At 45.0% G+C, this 18,515-nt stretch overlaps 1 protein-coding gene and 1 long non-coding RNA gene across 9 annotated transcripts in view; one reads left to right on the top strand and one right to left on the bottom strand.

Annotated features, from left to right (window-relative positions):
- LOC119251747 (golgin subfamily A member 6-like protein 25) overlaps positions 1 to 14,596 on the bottom strand; it is a 92,857-nt gene extending 78,261 nt beyond the window's left edge. For 7 of the 8 annotated variants that reach the window (XR_008553023.1, XR_008553021.1, XR_008553022.1 and 4 more), the window contains exons 1-3: positions 14,555 to 14,596; positions 4,077 to 4,646; positions 3,114 to 3,194 (exon numbers count right to left, since the gene is read on the bottom strand). Coding sequence is in view for 4 of the 8 variants with exons in the window: in XM_037519009.2 (XP_037374906.1) it covers positions 3,114 to 3,194; positions 4,077 to 4,529 (534 nt within the window). In the remaining 4 variants the exon portion in view is untranslated. Of the gene's footprint in view, positions 1 to 3,113; positions 3,195 to 4,076; positions 4,647 to 9,823; positions 9,855 to 14,554 lie in introns of all 8 variants that reach the window. The other variant, XM_037519008.2, reaches the window with a different exon arrangement.
- Positions 1,878 to 18,266, top strand: LOC129146378 (uncharacterized). Its single transcript, XR_008553025.1, has 3 exons — positions 1,878 to 2,144; positions 2,579 to 2,713; positions 18,137 to 18,266. It is a non-coding gene; the product is annotated as an uncharacterized LOC129146378 (long non-coding RNA).
- Positions 18,267 to 18,515: the final 249 nt, after the last annotated feature.

Raw genomic sequence — 18,515 nt, 5'->3', positions numbered from 1 at the left:
GAATAAAGAGCTTCGTTTCTCCTCTGTCAGTGCTGCCTGCTTCCCTAATGAAAATCGTCTATAACACTTCCACCTTAAAAAAACAGGAAACGCTGCTGTATTACAACATGGATGAGCCAGGAAGATCCTATGGTCAGACACAAAGGACAATATTTTCATGATCTAGTAGGATTTAAAAACAGAATGTGGATTGTTTCCATAGCTTAGCTATTGTAAATAGTGCTGACATAAGCATAGGGGTGCAAGTGCCCTTTATAATCAATGTTTCTGTTCCTTTGGGTAAATACATAGGAGTGGAACTGCTGGAAACAACCCAAATGCCCAAAAATAGATGACTGGATCAAGAAGATGTGGTCCATATACACAATGGGATATTACTCAGCAATCAAAAAAGATAAACTCATGCCATTTGCAGCAACATGGATGGAGCTGGAAGGGATCATGCAAAATAAGCCAGAAAGAAAAAGAAAAATACCGGATGGTCTCACTCATAGCAGGAATTTAGAAAACCTAAATAAGGGACCAGGAAAAAGACTAATTATAATAAAGAAAAAAATAAAAATCAACAAGCAACTATAAACCAGAAACACACTATGGGGGCGGGGGGGGGTAAGGAATCAGGGTAAAAATAAGGGGGGTGGGAATTGTACGGGGAATATAACCAAAATGAAAATGCATACATTGTGCAAAAATGAAAAATGATATAAGAATTATATAAAATAAAATGTATTAAAAACAAAAACAAAAAACCAAAATGTGGAATTGAGACATCACCTTACACCAGTGAGAATGGCACATATCAAAAAAACAAGCAACAACAAATGTTGGCAAGGATGTGGTGAAAAAGGAACTCTCCAACATTGCTAGTGGGAGACCATTGTGGAAAGCTGTCTGGAGGTTCCTCAGTCTACTAAAAATGGAGCTACCGTATGACCTGCCAATTCCACCCCTAGGGATCTACCCAAAGGACACAAAAACATTGATTCAAAAGAACACCTGTACACCTATTTACAATAGGTAAAACCTGGAAACAACACAACGCCCCAAAATAGATGACTGGATTAAGAAAATGTGGTACATATACACAATGGAATATTATTCAGCAATCGAAAAAGATAAACTCATGCCATTCGCAGCAACGTGGATGGAGCTGAAAGACATCATGCTCAGTAAAACAAGCCAGAAGGAAAAAGAAAAATATTCCACTTATAGCAGGAATATAGGGGAACCAAATAAGACATCAGTGTAAAAAAACAATAACAGCACAAAACACAACAAAGCAAAAACAGATAATTATAAACCAGAGACAACCTGCAAGGGAGGAGGAGGGAGGAGCACAGGGGACTAAGGTGATGGGTGCACAGGTGAACTGGTGAAGGAAACTCTATGCGGACTACACCTGAGGGGGTGGGGGGAAGCAAAAATTGTTTAAAAATGAACAATGATGTAAAAAATTAAAAAATTAATAAAAAAATAAAAAACCCCAAAAAACCCCAGAACATGGGATGGGGGGAGCAGGTGACAGGAGGGACCCAGGGACACTGTTTACTGGGGAAAGTTCCAGGTTGGGAGGAAGAACCCCTTGTGCAGATGGAGAGTAGAGAGGGGGGCTCCACCGTGTGACGCTGATGCCAGGAATGACAATGGGTAAGTTGGGGAGCATGGGGAATTTTATGATTTGCTTATTTGAACACTCTCCCCTATGGCCCCAACAGACACACACACAGAAAAGCCTGTTCAGCTACAAAGACACTCTTCACATGAGCCCTAGGAGGTGGAGGAATGTCATAAGTTTGCTGCTGCTGAATCAACTGGGTGGTGTCATAATATCCTTTATCAGCATCATCTTCACTCTGTGGTGCCGCCATCTCCACTCTCCATCTGCACAAATAGTTCCTTCCCACATGAAACCCACCCACTAAACACCATCACCTTTGTTCCTCCTTCCACCTGCTCCCCACCAGGCACAGGGATGTGTAAATCTCCATTCCTGAGGGAGTGTGTGAAGGGAAGGCTTTTGCTGAACATCACCAAGCAAGGCTGGTTGGTGATTCCCCGGTACTCAGAGGGGAGGTCTGGAGGGCAGAATGTGCTCATAGTTACCAGAAAGAAGCATCCACACAGCCAGAGGCCTTTTACCATCTGTGAGTTTACAACCACCAGAAAGCAAACCACCCATCTGGTGGGACTTGCTTTAATTGGGCAGATACAGAACTGCAGTTTCTACGGCTACACTATCAGCTCACGCAGTGTGGCAGTGACTGAGATATTGTGGTCAAGGTGCTGACCCAGATGAACTGGAACGTTGGTGGAGGAGGAGAGAGCAGCTCCAACTCTGACACTGATGTGGTTTCCCTTCATGTCTGTAACAATGGAGGTTCTCTCCACTACCCAACACCCTAACATGAGGGACGTGTGACTGTCCTTTGAGTGTGAACTTTAACACCCACACACAAGGGATCAGTGCAGAGGCTGGAAGACACCCCTGAGGGAGGAGGATGACTAAAGAGTCTAGAGCACTAACTGCCAACTGAGGGATGACCTCAATATTTGCTAAAGTCTGTGTTCTCTTCCCAAGAGAGGGGCAGCTATGGAAAGTCTGAGACCCCCAGTGCACAGGAGCTGCAGCAACTCTGTCCTCATCATCAGCCTCACGAGCGGCACGGACTTGAGCTCACCTGGAGGGACCCTGTTCTCACTGCTTGCAAAAATGGTTTGTGGAACATGGGGGAGGCAGTGTGGGGGGCAAATCAAACCCTGTACGGTGGTGAATGTGTCAAAATGATGTTTGAGGTCTTCAAGTCATGAAGTTATTGAACACTTCAGTTCTTTAATCTGAGGTATTTATAATGTGAAACCCAGTCTAGGATGTTGTATGCAAGAAAGATCAAAATTCTATCTCTATGGGCTTAGATACTGGGTATCCTAAACATTATTGAAAGGTTGAAAAGATACAGACAAATTCTCATAGACATTAGGGACATAAAAGAATGCATATTTCCTTGGCTGTCATCTATTTCTCATGGGCTGGTGACAACAAACCATCAAGTTTATTATCTGCCCAACCACACCCTCTGTCTACGTTCTAAGATGGAAAAGACTCAATTTCTTACCTCCCATTCTGTTGTTTGTTCTCTTGGCTTCAACTTCCAACTCAGGTCTCTCAGTTTTGTCTTAGCCTCCTGGAGTTTTTCCTGATCAAAATTGGGTGAAGACAGAATGTGTAGTTAAGACAACAGATTCATCAGGTTCCTGAGAGGAATCCCTGCCTCCCAAGATACTAGAATGACATGAAATATCACTGAATCCTTACACTTTCAGTATAAGCGCCCCAAGGACTGTGTGCAGTGATACAGGTGACCCCTTATTCCCAGGGCACGTGGCAGGATGGCTGCCATCATGTCTGCTGTAGAATCGGAGGCTGGGGAAGGGGTAACTAACATACCCAAAGGCTCTGACTATCGGCTTTTTGAGCCTCATGTGCTGACCCTCAGAAACAGCTATATGGACCTCTTCAGCCTCGCCAGGAAATGCTGCACCCAGAACAAGACAGTAAACCATAAAAGAGGCTTTCTCCTCCTCCTGTATGTGGACAGTTGTCTGTATCCATCAGGACTCTCTTCCAGGAAGCTCCCAGGATTCACACCGAAATTAGTGGGGTACAAAACCACGTGAAGGAACTCCAGGGAGTTTTCTTTTGCTGACTGCTTTAGCCTTGCAGAGTGCAGGAGAAATAAAATCTAATGGTCTCTGTGCCTGTTTTTTGAATCTGTCACATGACCTTCACATTGTGATTTCTCTAATTTACACACGTGAAGAGAAAACAGGCCGGTGTGTTTGGACAACTGTATTCTCCAGCAGGGGGCATCACAGCAGGAGAGAACAGGGACAAGACTCCCCATCCTATGAAAGTCCATATGGACTGCTGGGGAATTAACATGAAGTAATTTTTCGAAGAATGAGATGATTAAAGTTTTATTTCTGGATCACAATCTTGCGTTTCAGCATCAATAACCTTAGATCTTGGAGACCAGACTCAGATCACATTCTGTTGCAGGATTGGGGCCCTCACTCACCTTGGAGCGCAGAGGCAAATCTTTGGCAAGGACATGGTCATGTCCACTGTGCTGGGGAGACTGTGCACAGCCACTGCAGATGAGCTGCCCGGTGTCCTCACAGAACAGGCGGAGCTGCTCTCCGTGTTCCTCACACAGCTTCTCACTCTCTAACTTCCTGTGGGCTGCACTGATGTATTCACCTAAACACTCCATATATTTCTCACCCATTGATGCCCGAAGCAAACGGTAGTCAGAGGCCCATCTCCACCTTGATCTCCTCCTCTCTGGTTGCTCCACTGATGTCCCTGGTTGCTCCCCTGACTTCTCTTGTTGCTCCTCAATGCTGCCCTCTATGCACTGGTGGCAAAAGCTATGCCCACAGTCAAAGCTCACAGGCTCTGTCATCAGCTGCAGGCAGATGGAGCATGTTGCTTCCTCCCTCTTCCTCTTGTTAATCGGGGCCGGGGCCATTGCTCTTCCTGTAAAGCTCCAAGTCAATGTGAGAGGCAGAGATGAAGTAGACACAATTCTTCACAGGGAAGGACACGCAGTTGACCTGGGCCTCTGTGGCTCCACGAGTCTGGAAATCTGTCCAGAAAAGAAAACTTCGGGGATTTGGAGATGCTCGTCATGTGCATGTGTTGTACAAAACACTAATCTCCATCACATCTGGCCCCTTAAACAGAAGTTATTTAAAAGTGATAGCATTTAAATTTCAGCCCTTCAGCCCCATGAGCTGTGTTTCTCTGGCTTCATGTCAGCCCATGGATGTGGCTCCATCACACCCAGACATACCACATCCCCTCACTGCAGAGACTTTCCTTGGGGAAGAGCTAAGAGAGACAGAGAAGAGAGGAGACTCCTCACAAAAGTTGCAACAGGAGAAAATATATAGCAATACAGGCTCACATCAAGAAACAAGAAAGAACTCAAAGAAACAACCTAATCTCACATCTCAAAGAACTAGAAAAAGAACAACAACAACAACAACAACAACAAAACCCTAAAACAAGTAGAAGAAAGGAAATAATAAAAATCAAAGCAGAAATAAACAAAATAGAAACTAAAAATAAATCCAAAAGCTCAATGAAACTGAAAGCTGGTTCTTTGAAAAAATAAATAAAATAGACAAACCCCTAGCCAGGCTCACAAAGGAAAAACAGGAGAAAACACAGACAAAGAGCATCAAAAATGAAAGAGGAGAAATCACAACAGACACAGCAGAAATCAAAAGAATAATCAGAAACTACTATGAAGAGTTACATGCAAAAAAGTTCAACAATCTACAAGAGATGGGCAAATTCCTTCAACTTTATAATCACCCAAAGCTAGATAAAGAAGAAAAAGAACACCTAAACAGCCCAGTTACAAGCAGAGAAATTGAAATGGTAATCAAAGCCCTCCCCCAAAACAAAAGCCCAGGACCTGATGGATTTACAAATGAATTCTACCAAACATTCAGAAAGGAACTAGTGCCTGTCCTTCACAAACTCTTTCAAAAAATTGAGAAGGAAGGGACAATACCAAACACGTTCTATGAAGCCAACATTACACAAATACCAAAACCAAACAAGGACAACACACAGAAAGAAAATTATAACCCAATCTCTCTAATGAACACTGAAGCAAAAATCCTCAATAAAATTTTAGCTAACAGAATTCAACAATGTATCCATAAGATATTTCACCACAACCAAGTAGGATTTATTCCAGGGACACAAGGATGGTTCAACATCAGAAAATGATAGAGGCCCTTGAAATTCTTGGGATACAAGGAACATACTTCAACATCATAAAGGCCATATATGACAAGCCCTTACCTAATATCATTCTAAATGGTGAAAAGTTAAAAGCATTGGGTCTCCCTGGTGGCGCAAGGGGTTCTGCACTGCACTATGAAGCAATCCACAGCCTCAGCAGCATGAGTTCAATCCCCGGCCAGCCAGAGAGCAACACACATGGCGAAGCAGACCTCCCCTGTCTCACCCGCTGCTCCCCTCAGCAGCGTATTTCAGTAAGTTTGCCTGTTCTGTTCCCTGCTCTGCCTCTGGTGAATCCTCTCACCTCCCACATCTTTGGCCTGTACCCTACCTCTTGTATGCATAAATAAATAAATATTAAAAAAAATAAAATAAAAATAAATAGAAGAACACTTTTTATTTTAAAGATTTATTTATTTTTACAAGAGCTGGGGTATAGGCCAGAGGCACAGGAGGGTGAGAGAATTCACCAGAGACAGAGCAGGGAGCAGAACAGGCAGACTGACAAAATACACTGCTGAGGGGAGCAGCGGGCAAGACAGGAGAGGTCTGCCACACCATGTGGGAATCTCCCTGGCCGCCAGGAATCGAACTGGCACTGCAGAGGCTGTGGACAGCTTCACAGTGCTGCGCTCAAACTGCTGTGCCACCAGGGAGGCTCAACAGAACACTTTTTTAAAAAAATTAATAACATTTCCATAAAGATCTGGAACAAGACAAGGAAGTCCACTCTCACCACTGCTTTTCAATATAATACTGGAAGTCCTAGCCAGAATAATAAAACAAGAGAAAGACGTACAAGGAATTCAAATAGGGTAGGAAGAAGTTAAACTATCACTATTTGCAGATGATATGATAATATACATAGAGAACCCCAAAAACACCACAGAAAAACTAATCAAACTAATCAATCAATCAGTTTAGTAAAGTTGCAGGATACAAAATCAACACACTAAAATCAGTAGGCTTCCTATACACAAACAAATCTGAAGAAGAAACCAAGAAAACCATCCATTTTATTATTGAAACAAAAAAAAAATCAAACACTTGGGAATAAACCTAACAAAAGAGGTAAATAACCTATACAAACAAAACTATAAAATACTGTTAAAAGAAATAGAAGTCACAAAGAAATGGAAAGACATCCCCTGATCATGGATTGGAAGAATTAACATTATCAAAATGGCCATCCTACCAAAAACAATTTGCAGATTCAATGCTATTCCAATAAAAAATTTCAATGACGTTCTTCCAAGAAATAGAACAAATATTGATGAAATTTATATGGAGCCACCAAATAACCCGAATAGACAAAGCTCTCCTGAAAAAAATAAACGGGGGGGATGGAGGTATCACACTCCCAGACTTCACACTATACTACAAAGCCATAATAATCAAAACTGAAAGGTATTGGAACAAGAACAGACACACGAACCAATGAAACTGAATAGAAAATACAGAAATAAACCCACAGATTAACGGTCAACTAATCTTTGACAAAGGAGCAAAGAATATGCAATGGAGCAAAGAAATTTTATTCAATAAATGGTGCTGGGAAAACTGGGTCATTACATGCAAAAGAATGAAGCTTGACTACTACCACACACAAATGCACAAAAACCAACTCAAAATGGACTAAACAACTAGACATAAGACTTGAAACCATAAAATATATAGAATGAAATATAGGCGAAACACTACGTGATATGCACATCAAAGACATCTTTACAGACACATCACCCAAAGCAGTGATAGTGAAGGCAAAGATAAACAGCTGAGACATCAAATTAAAGAGCTTTTGTATAACAAAAGAGACAGTAACCAAAACAAAGAGACACCCCACCAACTGGGAGAAAATTTTTGCACACAACGCTAATGATAAAGGACTGATCACAAAAATTTACAGAGAACTGATGAGACACAACAAAAACAAAGTAAATAATCCAGTCAAAAAATGGGCAGAAGAGATAAAAAGAAACTTCTCTAAAGAGGAAATGCAAATGGCCAACAAGCATATGAAAAAATGTTCAACATCACTTATAATCAGGGAAATACAAATCAAAACTACAGTGAGATACCATCTTACACCAGTGAGAATGGCACATATTAAAAAAGCTAGCAACAACAAATGTTGTCGAGGTTGTGGAGAAAAAGGAACTCTCCTGCACTGCTGGTGGGAGTGCAAACTGGTCCAATCACTACTACTAAAGATAGAGCTCAACCTACTAAAGATAGAGCTTCCATATGATCCAGCAATTCCACTCCTAGGTATTCACTCAAAGGACACAGAAACATTAATTCAAAAGGGCACCTGCAGGGCCTCCCCGGTGGCGCAGCGGTTGAGCGTTGGGTTGCGAAGCTGCCCGCAGCCTCTGCGGCGCCGGTTCAATCCCCGGCTGCTCCCCAGCCACTGGAGGAGGGTCCCACATGGCGCGCAGACCTCTCCTGCCGCCCGCTGCTCCCCTCAGCAGTGTACTTCGGTCCTTCTGCCTGCTCTGCTCCCCGCTCTGGCTCTGGTGAATTCTCTCACCCTCCCATGCTTCTGACTGTACCCAGTGCTTGTATAAAAACAAACAAACAAACAAATAAATAAAACATGCCTCTATTAAAAAAAAAAAAAAAAAAGATTTTTACAAAAGGGCACCTGCACCCCTATGTTTATAGTGTTAGGGGGAAAGGATATTCTGAGCTAATCCCATACAGGCTTTGTGGACTCCACCCCTACTCCAGACCAAAGTCATCAGGACATTGGGAAAAACAAATCCCGTCACCACCAAAGGGAAGGTAGCTGGGACCTGAGGGTGGAGTTAAGCAGCCAGGTTAGGTATAAAAACCAAACACATGGGCCTTGGGGTCTCTCGCTCTGTCGCTTGCCTCCTGGCTTCATGGCTCCTGGCTTGCGGCCAGCTCTCAGAGTGCCATTTGGGATCCCAGATTGGCGGATTGGGTAGGACGCATTTAAAACTTTGTCTCCCATTTTTCTCCCTGAGCTGTACATTTCCTCATTTGCCCTTCCCTTGTAAATAAACCTTTTATTAACCTTTCGTGTGTGCCTGCAGTAGAGCATTGATAAGTCCTTTTAAGCACGTGGGTGAGGACCCACAGTCAGGCAACCCGTTTTGTATCAGGGCTGCCCTATAACAATAGCAGCACTATTTACAATAGGTAAGCTATGGAAACAATCCAAATGCCCCAAAATAGATGACTGGATCAAGATGAGGTACATATATACAATGGAATATTACTCAGAAATCAAAAAAGATAAACTCATGCCATTTGCAGCAACATGGATGGAGCCAGAAGGGATCATGCTCAGCAAAATAAGCCAGAAAGAAAAAGAAAAACACTGGATGGTCTCACTCATAGCAGGAAAACCTAAATAAGGGACCAGGAAAAAGACTAATTATAATAAAGTAGAAATCAAAATCAACAAGCAACTATAAACCAGAGACACAATGGGGGGGAGGGGGAATGTGGGAGTAGGGTGAAAACAAGGAGTGGTGGGAATTGTATGGGACTATAACCATGACAAAATGCATACATTGTACAAAAATGAAAAATGATGTAAAAATATATAAAATTAAAAAAATAATATAAAATAATTAAAAAAAAATCAGGATGACCCACTGCCTCCATAGAGAATTTTTCCTAGAGACTTTGATCCTTGGCAGGTTAATCTCCCGCCCCAGGCCTCCTGCCCCAGGATGTATTGGCCTTCTCTTGCTGCCAAGGAGCACTGCACTACTGCACAGAAGCTCCCTGTTGTTCTATGAAGCCGAAATTATACTAATACCAAAACCAAACAAGGACAACACAAAAAAAGAAAACTACAGGCCAATCTCTCTAATGAACACTGACGCAAAACTCCTCAATAAAATTTTAGCTAATAGAATCCAACAATGTATCCATAAGATAATTCACCACGACCAAGTAGCATTTATTCCAGGGACACAAGAATGGTTCAACATCAGAAAATCAAGGGTACAGTGGTGGGCCTCCACTCACCTTTTGAATCTTCTGAGGTGGGGCATGTGGTCTGTGAAAGCGAGAGCGAGAAGGGGAAACCATTAAAAGCAAGTTCTGACCACTTTCAGATCCATGGCCACCCTTACTGCCTCGCATAAAACACACACACACACACACACACACACACACACACACACAGAGGCATGTTAGCAGTTCTTTTAAAAATGTTGGCCTGGATTTGGTCACTCCCTTCACCACTCAGCACAGTCCCAAATTCATGGCAAGCCCCTCTACACTGCGATTTCTGGTAGTTACAATGAAGAAGTTAACTTTGACTGTAAAACTCAGAAATAAAAATAACATGGGGGTCAGAGTCTGGACATTAAGAGGGATCTTGTGGCTTTGTCTGTGTGTTTGGTACTCAGCTTGTCCCAAGAGGATGTGGGACACAGTAGAAATAATGCCCTTCATTTGTAGCAATAGAAAAATGTGACTACATAGTGAGCAAGAATCTTCTATCACAAAATGTAGAGATTTAAATGAACATCCAGTGGGCTGTAAACTAAACATCTTTCAAATAAATGAAATTGACCAAATGCATGAGAAGACATTCCATGTTCATACACTGCGGATTCATACTATGAACCATGCTTCCCTGAGAGTCACACAGATTCAGGGCACTCCCTATAAATGCAAGCTGTGGTTCTTTTTCGCTGTTGTTGTTACTTTGACGTTTCATTTTGTTTTCGTCTTTGTAACATCAGTCAATTCATCCTAAAATTCACTGGAAAATCAAGGAATCCAAGAGAGCCGGAATAATCTTAATAAAGATCAACCTTGCAGGAGTCACATCTTGCGATTGCAAATGTATATGACTACAATGTTCAAGACTATTAAGGCTCCCTGCTGAGCAAGGGGTTAGGATACAAACTCTGAAGCTGTTTGAAACCACTGCAGCAGGAGTTTGATCCCCGGCCAGGGAGCAACCCACATGGCACAGAAGACCTCTCTTGTCTCGCCCGCTGCTCCCCTCAGCAGTGTATTTCTTCAGGCTGTCTGTTCTGTTCCCCACTCTGTCTCTGGTGAATCCTCTCAACCCCTGCACCTCTGGCCTATAAGCCCATTCTTGTATGCATAAATAAATCGTTAAAAAAAAGACTATTAAAAGTATTAGCATAATGATAGACATATAGATCAATGAAATACAATTGTCTAAAAATAAACCCATACATTTATCCTCAATTAATTTTGACAGTTGTCATGACAATCCAATGTGCAAGGAAGAATCATCCTATCAAATGATTGTGCGGAAAGTACATTCCCACAACAAAAGAATGCATTTGAACGCCTGCCTCAAATCACATACAAAACTTAATCAAAATGTATAAAGTTCTAAATGTAAAAACTGAAATGATTAAAAGCTTTTGCAAGAAAACTTCAGGGACAAATGCGTGTTTCTTACCATGGACTAGTTAATGGATGACATCAAAGACCAACAATGAAAAAAAAAAAAAGATAGATGGGGAGGACAGCAGATTCTTGAACTTACAGTACTCTGGCAGGAATGTGAAAAGAACTCAGAGAATGACAGACAATTTTTGAAAATCATGTATCTGATAAGGGACACACCTAGAATTATCACTAGTATATAGTGAGTTCCTACAAACCAACAATAGACACAAATAACCCAACTTAAGATAGGCCATGGATCTGAATAGACATTATCCCCCAAAAGATATAAAATGGACAATAAATGTGTGGAAAGAGGCTCACATCATCAGTGATTAGAAAAATGCAAACCAAAACCACAATGGGATAGCACTTTATAGTCATAGGACAGGTAAGCTTCAAAATACCCACAATGACAAGTAGAAAAATGGGAAACACATATGTGGCTAGTGGAGATATAAAACGGTGCAGCTTCTTTGGGAAACAGACAGTTCCTTTAGAAGTTAAAGAGTGACCACATGACACAGCAGTTCTACTCCTAAGTATATATTCCACACTTGATCTTCACCAAAATGCTGCGAAACGATCTCCTAAGTATAGATTCCAAAATGGAAACATACTCCACAAAACCTTGTACATCACTGTTCACAGTGGCATTACTCAAATTAGCCCCAAAGTGGAAACCCAAATGTCCATCCAGTGATGAACTGGCACAGACAATGTGTGAAATTCACACAGCGAAGATGAACCGTGTAGGATTAACATATTGCAATTTCAAATCTATAGGACTATATTCATTCATAGAAGCCAACAAAATACCAATTAATGCACCAACATTGATGAGTCCTGAGAACACTGTATTAATGGACAGAAGCCAGACACATGTCACGTGTTAACTGCCTAAAACAGGCAAATTCAGAAAGAGAGAAGATAGGTGAGTCCTGGTGGGAGTATGAAAGTAGGGGGAGGGGAGTTAGGATATGAGGCCTGTGTGTGAGGAGATGAAAATGTTTTGAAATTTAAATGGTGGTAACTGTTGTACAGATTTGTGAATACACTATAACTTTACACTGGGACGCTTTGTAGACGTAGATTTTATGCTCCACAAAATACATCTTGACACAAAATTTAGGTCCTCGGACAAAGTATCCACATATGCAAAGAAACAAGAGACTGACTCATAATAAAAAGAAAAATCAATTAATCAATCAATCAAAATTTATCTGGATTGATACAGTTGTTATAAACAGAAAAAAGAACCTTTAGGTGTTATTTAACTGCATTTCACAATCCAAATTTACACAGACACCTAAAATTAATTTTATTTTTTTTTTTTTTTTTTTTTTTGTTTTTGTTTTTTTTTATAGAGGCATGTTTTATTTATTTATTTATTTATTTGTTTTGTTTTTGTTTGTACATGCACTGGGTACAGTCAGAAGCGCGGGAGGGTGAGAGAATTCACCAGAGCCAGAGCGGGGAGCAGAGCAGGCAGAAGGACCGAAGTACACTGCTGAGGGGAGCAGCGGGCGGCAGGAGAGGTCTGCGCGCCATGTGGGACCCTCCTCCGGTGGCCGGGGAGCAGCCGGGGATCGAACCTGTGCCGCAGAGGCCGCGGGCAGCTTCGCAACCCAGCGCGCAACCGCTGCGCCACGGGGGAGGCCCTAAAATTAATTTTAAAAACCCTAGAGGTACCCCTGGTGGCGCAAGGGGTTAAGACACAATCTATGAGGCTGTCCACAGACACTGTAGAAGGAGTTCGAGCCCCAGCTGGCCAGGGAGCTACCCACATGGCACAGCAGACCTCTCCTGACTCGCCCCCTGCTTCCCTCAGCAGTGAATTTCAGTTGATCTGCCTTTCCTGCTCCCCACTCTGTCTCTGGTGGATCCTCTCAACCACCACACCTCTGGCCCATACCCCAGTTCTTGTATGCATAAATAAACAAATCTTTAAAATAAACATAAAACCCTAGAAAAGGTAAGTCTGGCATATACTGTAAAGGTACAATGAGTGGGATTAATGATTGACTTTGCCTTTTGAGAAAACAAATTAAGAAGTAGAAAGTGGGCCTGCCTGGTTAAGCACAGCACTATGAAGGGGTTAAGCACAGCACTATGAAGCTATCCATAGCCACTGCAGCGTGAGTTTGATCCCCAGGCTGGACAGGGAGATACCCACATGGCACAGCAGACTTCTCCTGTCTCTCCTGCTGCTCCCCTCAGCAGTGTATTTCAGCAGATCCGCCGGTTCTGTTCCCCGCTCTGTCTCTGGTGAATATTCTCACCACCCCCCCACCTCTAGTCAGTACCCCAGTTCTTGTATGCATAAAGAAAAGTTTAAATAATTTTTTTTATAGAGGCATGTTTTATTTATTTATTTGTTTCTTTGTTTGTTTATACATGCACTGGGTACAGTCAGAAGCGCGGGAGGGTGAGAGAATAAACCAGAGCCAGAGCGGGGAGCAGAGCAGGCAGAAGGACCGAAGTACACTGCTGAGGGGAGCAGCGGGCGGCAGGAGAGGTCCGCGCGCCATGTGGGACCCTCCTCCTGTGGCCGGGGAGCAGCCGGGGATCGAACCGGCGCCGCAGAGGCTGCGGGCAGCTTCGCAACCCAGCGCTCAACCGCTGCGCCACCGGGGAGGCCCTTAAAAATTTTTTTTTTAATCAAAAAACAAAAACGAAGTAGAAGGCACAACAGAAACTCTAGACAATGAAACCGAAAGAGAATAACAACAAAACAATGCCCAGGGTATCCGTGAACTGCGCCACCGGCCTTGTGTAAAGGGGGACGAACAGGGGAAAGAGCACAAAGAACACGAGGAGAAAGAACATAGGAGAAATAGCTGGAAACATGTTAAAGCTTTCCCTGAAACGACCCAGGGCGCCCCCAGGAGAAAGAGTGACCAGGGGGTGGGTCCGCCCCGCCCAAAGCTGAGTCACCTAGAGAATGAAGGGGCAGAAGTTTTATTTACAGAAGTAGTTAGAGAAGGGGGAGGGGTGGAGGGGGAGGGGGAAGAGAGCCGAGGGGGGAGGGAAAGGGAAGGGAGAGCAAGGGGGAAGGGCAGGAGGGAGAGCAGATGGCAGAGGGGGAAGGGGGTGGGGGAGAGAGCAGAGGGGGCCTGGGAGTGGGGGGAGAGGCAGGGAGAGGGAAGGGGGAAGGGGAGGGGGAAGGGGAGGGGTAAGAGGAGAGTAAGGGAGAGAGTGAGGGGGAGAGAAGGGGAGGGGGAGAGGGAAGGCAGGAGAGGGAGGGGGAGGGGAGGGGAGGGAGCTGGCTCTGGCCAACACCTGGTCCAAAACTCTCCCTCCCGCCCACATGTAATGTACCTGGCATCCAAAGCGGCTTCTAGAGCACTGTGGCCACCCGGAAGTCCCCGCAGGGCCTGCTGGGAAAGGCGACTCAGGCCGGAAGGGGGGGGCTGAGGGAGTATGGAGTGGGGTGGGCGGGGTGTGGCGAGGGTGGGGGGGGCGGGGGGGGGAGGATGAGACTTGTGGTGCAAGTGCACCCAGATTGAGGCTGAACCACTTCCTGGTGTTGCCGGCCCCGCCCCGTGTCCGGAGACTCCCCTGAAAGACACCCGTGACCCTTCCGGTCCTGATCAGGCCCTCCCGGAGCAGGGCTGTGCTGGAGGGCGAGAGGGCATCCTGAGTTCAACTTCTCGTTTCTCAGAAGCATCTGAGGGAACAGGGAAATGTTCACTTTTTTTGTTAATGTGAGGGTTGAACACGTGATTTGCATCACGCTACTTTTTCATCTTCCACCAGCATCACCACAGTCACTGCAGAGGAAGCTGCAGGGGGAGGGGGGGTTCTCTGGCTCAGCACCAGCCTGGCCCCCAGGACCCCGATTCTGTCTCCCCCTCCTCTGCTCCCCGGGCAGACCCACCCCCACCCCACAAGGACACCCTCATTCCCTTCTCTTCACTCCCCCAGTCAGACTCGGTTTCTCCCTTTTCCAGACCTGCCTCCAGGGGCTGCAGGATGAGGGCTGGAAGAGCAGGCCCAAAAAGGCAGGGTCACTGCGGCAGGGCAGGGCATGGGGCCAGACAGCATGCAGATTGGTTGCAGGAGGGTGTTGGGAGGGTAAAGCACCCCTTAGGCACTCAAGGGAGCTTTGTTTTCCCATAGATGCTGGCAGTGCCCTTGCTTGTTCTCCTCCCTCTGCGTGTTGTGGGGACTGGAAAGCGCAGCCCCCCCTGTTTAAGCAGCCCCTGCCTCTGTGCTCTTGTTTCTCATCTGCGGGCGTCTCCTCAATAACTGACCATCCCGTGAGAGAATCACCCAAGAGCATGGCGGGTTGTTCTTAGACAAAAACCTGTCATGACAAGCATCTTTATCAGAGATCAACTTGCCCCACGGCCTTTCATCACTTTAGTTTCCAGGACTGTGTCGCTGCCAATGCCAGGGACAGGCTGTCACTGAAATTCCTGCATCATCCCAGGCAACGGTCCTTGTCAGCTCATGGGCTGTGCAGAGCTGGATTTCATCCTCTGCTATGGGTTCCCTGTAGGTGGAAGTGGGCTCTGAGGTCGAAGACAGCCCCAGGTGCTGCCCTGCCTCCATGCTGTTCACCTGTGGCTCAGGAATGTCCCCACCTCAGGGGCCCCAGGATAGAGGCCAGACCCTGGGTGTTACCTTGCATGTCTGCAGCTCCCACAACATGTTCATAGGGGGTGCTCCGTGAGGGGGGCTTGCAGTCAAATCATTCACCCCACTCCCTGGGAGCCTCACGTGGACCTGAGTAAGGAGAAAGAAGTGACCATCCACTTCTGGGAAAAGAAATCCTCCATGTCCCTGTGGAAGCTCCACTACATGGCAGCCCTCTGCCTGGGGCCTCTTCACGGTCTTTTGAATATGTGTGGCCCAGGCTGAGGGTCACTGTGTTATCAGGCAGCTTCCCAGGTGACCGGGATACACAGCAAGGGACAAGGACCTCTAATCTGGGCTAAGTCCAACCCAGGAAGGAATCCTTTCCTCTGTCTGTTCTAAACTGAAGTTCTATTTGTTTCTGGAGAAATGGATCTCAAAGAAGGGAGAAAATTCCCTGGGAATCCACAAAGATGAAATGATGGTGCCCAAGGAACCCTCATTAGCAGGTCACACATGTGAAAGTGCTTTGCATCTTTATATGAATTAAGACCCCCAAACCTTTTTTTATCCTCTATGCCTCAGGCTTTGTGTCTAAGCACTTCTCACAACAACCTGGAAGTAGAGACCCAATACTACATGGAGGAAACTGAGGCCTACATGGATGGTATCACTTGTCCAGTTTTAAAGAAAATCCAATCAGACATAAACCAGGCTCTGCATTGGAAGGTGAATAAATTTATTTTTATCTCCATCAAGTATCTTCCTCAGAGCCGGCATGTCCATCTCACTAAAACAAGTGCTCAGAATGGTAGCATCATGTAAAGACAACCAACCCCACACATTCTCACCATCCTCTGAGAGTTCAGTCCTGGAAGAACAGAGAAGTAGGAGAAGGCAGCTGAAAGACAAGGTTGCAGGAAGGAGCAGTCTGAAAACTGAAGTCCCTGCCTGTGGACAGGAGTGAGTCATAATAAAGAAAGGGAGGAATTAATCAAAATTTACCAGGACTGATGCACCTACTGGAATTAGAAAAGGACTTTTATGGGCCTCCCTGGTGGCACAGCGGTTGAGCGCTGGGTTGTGAAACTGCCCACAGCCTCTGCAGCACTGGTTGGATCCCCGGCCTCCAGGCGAGGGTCCCACATGGTCCCACATGGCGTGCAGACCTCTCCTGCTGTCCACTGCTCCCCTCAGCAGTGTACTTCATCAGTCTACCTGTTCTGCTCCCTGCTCTGGCTCTGGTGAATTCTCTCACCCTCCCACGTTTCTGACTGTACCCAGTGCTTTATAGATAAATAAATAAATCTTAAAAAAAAAAAAAAGAAAAGGACTTTTAGGCAGTTTTATACCTGCATTCCATGTTCACAAGTCACACACAAGAGGGTTTTCTTCCCAAATATTTTACTTAGTTATATTTGTTTAGAAGAACTGGGTGTAAGCCAGAGGTACTGCGGTGAGAGAATGCACCAGAGACAGAGTGGGGAGTAGAACAGCCGGGTTTGCTGAATATACCGCAGAGAGGAGCAGAAGGCAAGACAGGATCTGCTGTGCCATGTGGGTTAACTCCCTGAGGATCGTACTCAAAACATCAAGGTGGATCTTCATGGTGGTAAAATTGAGACTTTACACCTAAGCCACCAAGGAGGGGCTAAGAGGATTTTAAAAAACCCAAATTAAACTTCTATGAAAAAAAATAAACTAGGGCATATGACAGAAAGTTACATGATGGGATCAGTGACTGATGAGACACTGCAAAAGAAACAATTAGGAACTGGAAGGCACAGGACTAAAAATTATAGAAAATAAAATCCAGAGACAGAGGGAAATCACAAAGAGTGGACATGAATGAGCTGGGCATCTGCCTTGGGGAAGCAGAGGAAGCTTGGGCAAGGAGCAGAAAGGATTGAAAAAATAACAGCCAAATATGTTCAAATTGGGTGAAAACTAGAAACCTACTAATCCAGGCATCTCAATGAACCCAATGTCAGAGCATGGCTGCACTGAGGGGGTCGGCTCATTCTTCCTTCAGTCTCATGCTCCCCTTTTATTTCCGAGAAATCTGATCCAATAATGACGTGTTCACTGTTCTGAATCTGACTGTGACTCTGCAGGTTTGAGTGACATGACTGTTTGCATGTTCCCGTTAGACAGCTGTCAGAGGAGAGCCAGTGACTGCAGACCAAGGCCACAGGCTGGAGGGATAGAGGGTTCTCTGGCTCAGCATCAGCCTGGCCCCCAGTTTGGAGTCTTCTTGCCATTCCCCACTCCCAAAAGCACCTTGGGGGTCTCTCCACTCACCTCACCTCTTTTTTCTTCCAGGTAGTCACACCTGCAGTCCCCAAATGATCACCTGCAGTTTCCTTTAGAGTCAGCAATTTTCTGAGTTTTCACCTGTCAAAGGTGCAGAAAAGCCTCCCTGCAGACACTCAGGACATCCTCGGGGAGCTGCCTCCAGCAACTCTAGGTGAGGGTGGTGAATGGCCTACCAGGTGCAGGGATCTGGGTCTGTGCAAGGGAGCTGGCTTGTCACAGGTCCCAGAACACAAGGGCTGTGTGGGAGCACACAGTGTGGCTGAAGGCTGTAGGGGGCAACTTTGAAGGGACAAGCTTTGAGGGACAATGTGTGTTTACTTTCCCTTAAAGTAAAAGCAACAAAATGTGCAGGGAGAGCCATCCCATTTCTAGTTATCCATATGCT

The sequence above is a fragment of the Talpa occidentalis genome, unplaced genomic scaffold, assembly GCF_014898055.3.
Source record: "Talpa occidentalis isolate TD23 unplaced genomic scaffold, MPIMG_talOcc4v2.1 talOcc4.2, whole genome shotgun sequence".
NCBI classification, from domain to species: Eukaryota; Metazoa; Chordata; class Mammalia; order Eulipotyphla; family Talpidae; genus Talpa; species Talpa occidentalis.
The sequence above is the reverse complement of the archived record's forward strand: the minus strand, read 5'-3'. Positions and strand labels throughout refer to the sequence as shown.